The sequence below is a fragment of the Micromesistius poutassou genome, assembly GCF_964030765.1.
Source record: "Micromesistius poutassou genome assembly, chromosome: 4".
NCBI lineage: Eukaryota > Metazoa > Chordata > Actinopteri > Gadiformes > Gadidae > Micromesistius > Micromesistius poutassou.
In genome coordinates, this window is record NC_140274.1 from 20223746 (window position 1) to 20231245 (window position 7500).

Consider the following 7500-nt stretch of genomic DNA (forward strand, 5'->3'; position numbering starts at 1 on the left):
TGAAATTCACCACTGAGAATTCGAACACCACTACGAAATGGCGAGCGCCCTATATAGTGCACTTTATCCGTGATAGGGAACGATTTCAAACACAGCTCTTGTCTTCTCTCTCCTCTCCCTGAATCCAGCCGCTACCTGTCCTCCATCTTGTCTTCTCTCCCCCCCCGTTGTCCTCCATCTTGTCTTCTCTCCCCCCGTTGTCCTCCATCTTGTCTTCTCTCTCTCAGAGTTCATACGTCTGCAACCCAGATGGCTCCAAGTTCTGTCTTCACAATGACCTCCTTGAACACATACACACATGCAGATGAACGCACACAACACACACACACACACACACACATCTACACAAAACACACACACACACACACACACACACACACACACACACACACACACAGACACCTACACAGACACACACACACACATACACACAAACACACCTGCACACACAGACACAGACACCTACAAAGACACACGGCACACACATCTACACAGAAACACACACACACACACACACACAAACACACACCCACCCACACACACACACTTACACACATACTTGTTAAGCTGTGGTAGACTTTAATCTAAACTCAGTAAAGTGACCAGCAGCCTTCTGTCAGGCCTGGTATCTGTTAGCTGTTGTCATCGTTATCGCGTGGTCCGGGGGCGGGGTGGGGGGGGGGTTGACATGTTGGATAATAGTGAGATAAGCCCCCCCCCCCCCAGCAGACACCTGGACTCTGGCCGATCGATGGCAGAGCAAAGAAACACGGCCGGGCTGACACATCCGGGAAGAGCCAGTCAACAGAGAGTAGGGAAGAGCCAATCAACAGAGAGCAGGAAGAGCCAATCAACAGAGAGCAGGGAAGAGCCTGCAATCAGGGCACTGTGGGGGGGCTGTGGTGTCTGGTGTCTCCTCTGGCTCCTACGGGTGGAGGTCCTCTCCTCTCTCCTCTCTCCTCTCTCCTCTCCCCCTCCACAATTCTCTCTCCTCCTCTCCTCTCCTCTCCTCTCCCTCTCTCCCCTCTCTCCTTTCCTCTCCTCCCCCCCCCTGTCTCCTTTCCCCTCCCTCCTCTCCCTCTCCTCCTCTCCTGTCCCCTCTCTCCTCTCCCCTCCTCTCCCTCTCTCCTCTCAAGCGCTCTCGTCCCCATGGCAACGCAGCCTTAACGACGGCAACCAGTGTGACCCGAACATTCCGTGTGAGAATCCTGGGGAGGAGTGGAGTGGTGTGTGTGTGTGCGTGGAGTGCTGTGTGTGTGTGTGTGTGTGTGTGTGTGTGTGTGGAGTGTGGATTTCTAAGTGTGTGTGTGTGTTGTGTGTGTGTGTGTGTATAATTCTAAATGTGTGTGTGTGTGTGTGTGTAGTTCTAAGTGTGTGTGTGTGTGTGTGTGTGACGGCTCTGTGAGGCTTGCTGGTGAGATTGACTGCCGGCCGATGCGTCCGTCCCCCCCTCAGTACTCGCCCATCAGTGCCCCCCTCCCCCCTCTCCTCTCTCCCCCCCCCCCGCCCTCAGACGGGCGGTAATGACGCTGCCAGCCGGCGGTGGACCCAGCCGGGCTCACCAGCCTTGTGTCTCATGGGGAAAAGATTATAAGTATAATTATTATTATTATTATTATAGCGTTATAAATACATAAACTGATTGACCCCGTATACAAGGGGCTGACGGGTTGCTATGGTTACAGAGGAGGAGAAACACATTTTGTATGGTCGATGGAGACGCCTCGGTTTTGCAATGTCCTGCAAAGACATGCACACGCACATTCCTACATGCCAAGCACACACATGCACCCACAAATTCACACACACATTAACACACACACACACACCTCACACATTAACACACACAACTCAATCTGACCATGGGCACTTTGTTATACAGTTACGCACTCACTCTCTCACTCACTCACTCACTGCAACACACACACACAGACACACACACAGACACACACACAGACACACACACACACACACACACACAGTATGTCAGTTCTATGTTTGCTGTGTGTGTTTGCTGTGCTTCATGTATTTATTAATGTAACTCATTACTTTATGAAGAGCAGCAGTCCTCTCAGGAGACATAGGGAATCAAACCCGGTATCTCTCTGCTGGAGTCCCAGCACACCAGCCCCTACACACTCCTGCTGGACCCTGTCATAATGTACACAATAACATTTTACTTTACCTACGCACTTAGACCGCTGGTCACGGCCAGGCTTTGACCCACAACCTGGTGCCCATGAGCAACACGTGCATTCATCGGGGCTTCACGAGTCTACGATCGTCTACGATAATCTCATTCTTTAATGGGTGGAATCCCGCTGCAAGGCATAACTTTAACGGTTCGATCTTTAAGGAGAATATACTCTTCCGTATGAAACAGAGCCAGTCCAGATAACCTTTATTGTGCTCACCAAACATATCTATTTAATGAACGGGCGTCGGCTGTGCGACGGCCTCAGCTCTTCGCGGCGTTACGTAATCCCCGGCAAGAGCGCTCAGCCTTGGCCCATCTGAGGAGGCTTGTGCTGGAGCTGTTTTCTCTGCCCTGGTCTGGTAATACCGTCTCATGCTCCGACGACCACAGGCGATGCGGGACAGGAAGTTGTATCGCCCGCAAGAGGAAGCACAGCTTTAATTCAATCCAGCGGACTGAGCTCGTTAACCTGTGTCGTGTGTTTCATCCAATGGCGCTCGGATGATGAACGACTCGGTTGGAGACTAGCGAGGCTCTACCGCCCAGCGGTAATTTGTCTGCCGGCGTGACTGCAGGAGAGACGTTTTGAAACGCGTCTTAAAGGTCCCATGACATGCCACCAGGTGTGGTGTGATTAGCCGTTATAAGCCGTTTTTGAAATCTGCCCCTTATGACATCACGTGGGCGTGTCCACCTAGACGTGTGACGGATAGATCAGTCTACCAGCCTACGCAGTGGACTGTAGCAAACGTTGCTTATCTATCCGTCACACATCTAGGTGGACACGCCCACCTGTGATGTCATAAGGGGCATGTCATGGGACCTTTAAAAATAGACCAGATTTCACCCGTTTAGGCGCAGACTCTTCCCCTTCTCGCCCTGCCTCTGCTTCTGCTCAACCCCTCGTCTCCCACACTCTCGTTTCTCACCCGTAGTGCAACTACCGCACATCTCAGCACCCGGTTAAAAATAAAGTTCACCAGCTCTTCCATGCGGAGCAGAATCCACTGTGAGACACTGAATACCTTTTGAGAGCAGCAATATTGGTATGATCACGACAACGGTCAGAAATACAGTTTTCATTCAAATATTTGATGCCTCTGTTGATTCAATCGGTCGGTAAACACACAGAGCTGTAAATCCGTCTCCACCGATCAGCCTCAGTTTGTCCCAAATACAGAAGAGGTACTATCGTGTTCAGCAGACATACCGGTGGCTGAGTACCAGTCTGCAGCTCCCAGCACGCTGTTTGAAACCAAACCACTGTGTTCATGAAACTTGGACTACAAAATCATAAATATAAATATTCATTATTTTGTGCATAATCGAGAGAGAAGAGAGTGGGAGACAGAGAGACAGGGTGAGGGAGGGAAAGAGAGAGAGAGAGAGAGAGAGAGGGAGAGAGAGACCAACTGTTACCCTACCTTGGAAAACCAGAGTTCTCGCAAGAGCACAATTTGAATTTGCTCAGCGAGTCACTCTGTGAACGAGCAATATACTCACTCCTCGATTCCCCTGGCCCAGAACATTAACCAATCACATCGGTGTATCTGATATAGGCGGGCCAAAAGCATTGGCAAGAGTCTTATCTATTGGTTGGCCCTGCTGGTCTTGATACGTCACCCCTTGTATTCTTCTGATTGGTCGTAGTGTTATCCAATTACGTGCAGTGATATTTACAAATGCATGCTTGGTGCCGCCCCTCGAGTTGGGCCATTTTCATTACTCGTTGCTACACCCTACAGCTTTCTATATGTGGGTCTGGATTTCCAGGCTACTGTTACCCATTAACTCACTGAAGTCCTCCTCTGGGGAGACCCACAGCGCCCTCTGCTGGGCTCTGAGATGACCTGCTCCTGATAAATAGTCTTACATTCGTCCAGAGCCCCAATTAGAGCCTTCCCCGTTGTCACTATCACAGCCAGCTCTGTGAAAGAGCTGGCTCACAGGATGTCTTGTGTGTGTGTGTGTGTTAAGTGTGTGTGTGTGTGTGTGTGTGTGTGTGTGTGTGTGTGTGTGTGTGTGTGTGTGTGTGTGAAACAAAGTGTTTGACCAAGCCTCCCCCTCTCTCTCCCCCAGAGACTAAAGCTGAGCTGGAGGATCTCATGGCCGACATCAAGAAGTTGGCAAACAAAGTGAGATCCAAATTAAAGAGTAAGTCTTCGCCCTCCTCCCCCATCTCCCCCCAACTCCCCCCTCCTCCCCCATCTCCCCCTCCTCCCCCGTCTGCTGGGCCCTGCCTCCCCCCATCTCCCCCTCCTCCCCCGTCTGCTGTCCTTTCCTCCTCTCTTCATCCTATCATCTCGTCTGTCTTGGTCTTCTCTCGAGTTTTCTGACGGGGACCATAACCTTCCTCCCGGAACCTAAGAGAGAGAAAAGATAATGGCTGTCTCTCCCTCCCTCCCTCCCTCCCTCCCTCTCTCCCTCCCTCCCTCCCTCCCTCCCTCTCTCCCTCCCTCCCTCCCTCCCTCTCTCCCTCTCTCCCTCCCTCTCTCCCTCCCTCCCTCCCTCCCTCTCTCCCTCTCTCCCTCCCTCTCTCCCTCCCTCTCTCCCTCCCTCCCTCCCTCTCTCCCTCCCTCCCTCTCTCCCTCCCTCCCTCCCTCCCTCTCTCTCTCTCTCTCTCCCTCCCTCCCTCCCTCCCTCCCTCCCCTCTCGAGTGGGAGGAGGAGAGAGGGAGGATGAGGAGGGTGATGCTAAGTGATGCTTGGTGTGGGACGGTGGTGGAGGAGGCCACGGACTGGGCTGGAGGATTCTCCCTCCAGTGGCTCTGCTGCCGACTCAGAGCTGGGATTCAGAGACACCCACACACACACACACACACACACACACACACACACACACACACACACACACACTTCCACACGATTCTTGAGTCATGGCCAGAAAGGTGTGTGTGTGTGTGTGTGTGTGTGTGTGTGTGTGTGTTTATGGGCATGGGGCATGGATGTGCATGTTGGTGTGTTGTGTAAACACAATCCTTGTGGGCCCCGCTCTTTTCACCCCCAGCGTCCTCTATGGATTCACAGATGGAATAGCGATGGCACAACCATCCATCCACCGTCCCCTTCAGCGCGGGGGGGGGGCCTGAGGCCGGTCTCATCGTCAAAACGAAAGCAGATGAGATCGCGGTCTCAGCGTTAATGAGGAATTTGGCGTCTCCCCACGTAGCCTGGATTTGGTCCTCTTTAATTGATGTCATTATGCATGTCATCGGCTTCTTCACAAAGGAACGCAGACGGGCTAAAAGCACTCATTAAGGCCTCCGGGCTATTCTCAGAGGGGCTCTTGAAAGGAAAGGAGGAGAATTATCCCCATAATATATACCCCCTCCCCCCCCCCCGTGAGTAAAGAGCGCCATTCAGGGGCTGTCTCCTCCAGTGCTTCCATTAGGCTGCGCGTCTGCGACAGCATCTCCCCTCTCCCTACACGCTCCTTAATGAGCCTCAGTCACACTGAGGCTGAGGGCGGCTGGTGTCATCACAACATCAGCTCAACCCCGGTACGCTTCATAGTGTTTAATAGATTATTATGTTCTATAAAATATATGATGCTTTATATAATGTTTAATAAGAGAGAAGAGAGAGAGAGAGAAAGAACGAATAATCAAAATATATAACGCTTTATAGTGTTAGTGTTTAATCAAAAGTTAATGTTCAATCAACATGATAAGTATCTGGTGTGATATACGATAAAGGAGGCAGGTGCAGTAAGTGTCCGGTGGCTAGAGTGGTTGTTCTGAATCTTCAGGGCTAGGGTCAGGGTCAGGGTTAGGGTTAGGGCTAGGGTCAGGGTCAGGGTCAGGGTTAGGTTCAGGGTCAGGGTCAGGGTCAGGGTTAGGTTCAGGGTTAGGGTCAGGGTCAGGGGCTCCTTAGCGGAGGCTAACCAGGTGTTTCTCCTCAGGTATCCAGAATACCATTGAACAGGAGGAGAGCCAGAACAAGTCCTCCGCCGACCTGAGGATACGCAAGACGCAGGTACGATTCCCACCGGAACGCTAACTCACAGGAGTCCGATGAGAACCAGAACACCGGCACCTTCCTGTCTCCGACGTGAATGGATTCTAATGAACGGATCCGTTCATTTCCGGAACGTCCTCCACCTTTTCCTGAACTTTTGTCCTCATGAAGAGCGATCGCTGCTCCCGCTCACCTCCTGCTCACTTCCTGTTCCCCTTGTGTCTGTTCTGTCCTCAGCACTCCACACTCTCCCGGAAGTTTGTGGAGGTGATGTCGGAGTACAACACCACGCAGTCGGACTACCGGGAGCGCTGCAAGGGCCGCATCCAGAGACAGCTGGAGATCAGTGAGTGGAGGAGGGCTTCCTGAAGGTCCATGGGTTACGCCTCCTGCTCTGTTAACTGAAGCACTGTACAGGGCACCTCCGTTAGCATCACTGATACTGAAACAGCATCTGATAATGAAACAGCATCTGATAATGAAACAACGTCTGATAATGAAACATCATCTGATAATGAAACATCATCTGATAATGAGAGATCTGATACTGAAACAGCATCTGATAATGAAACATCTGATAATGAAACAGCATCTGATAATGAAACATCATCTGATAATGAGAGATCTGATACTGAAACAGCATCTGATAATGAAACATCTGATAATGAAACATCTGATAATGAAACATCATCTGATAATGAAACATTGTCTGATAATGAAACAGCATCTGATAATGAAACATCATCTGATAATGAGAGATCTGATACTGAAACAGCATCTGATCATGAAACATCATCTGATAATGAGAGATCTGATACTGAAACAGCATCTGATAATGAAACATCTGATAATGAAACAACATCTGATAATGAAACATCATCTGATAATGAAACATTGTCTGATAATGAAACAGCATCTGATAATGAAACATCATCTGATAATGAGAGATCTGATACTGAAACAGCATCTGATAATGAAACAACATCTGATAATGAAACATCATCTGATAATGAAACATTGTCTGATAATGAAACATCTGATACTGAAACAGCATCTGATAATGACAGATCTGATACTGAAACAGCATCTGATAGAGACATCTGATAATGAAACATCATCTGATAATGAAACAACATCTGATAATGAAACATCATCTGATAATGAAACAGTATCTGATAATGAAACATCTGATAATGAAACAATTGATACTGAAACAACATCTGATAATGAAACATCTGATAATGAAACAACGTCTGATAATGAAACATCAACTGATAATGAAACATCATCTGATAATGTGATGAGGCTGAATGAAAGGCTGGGCGTGTCAGTGCGGCTGACTGTAGC

General features: G+C 49.7%; 1 protein-coding gene across 2 annotated transcripts in view; it reads left to right on the forward strand.

Annotated features, from left to right (window-relative positions):
- The window catches only part of stx1a (syntaxin 1A (brain)), a 35920-nt gene that overhangs the window by 20750 nt on the left and 7670 nt on the right, over window positions 1-7500 (forward strand). For both annotated transcript variants that reach the window (XM_084466588.1, XM_084466587.1), the window contains exons 4-6: window positions 4277-4351; window positions 6098-6171; window positions 6391-6499. In XM_084466588.1, coding sequence (XP_084322714.1) covers window positions 4277-4351; window positions 6098-6171; window positions 6391-6499 — 258 coding nt within the window. The remainder of the gene's footprint in view (window positions 1-4276; window positions 4352-6097; window positions 6172-6390; window positions 6500-7500) is intronic.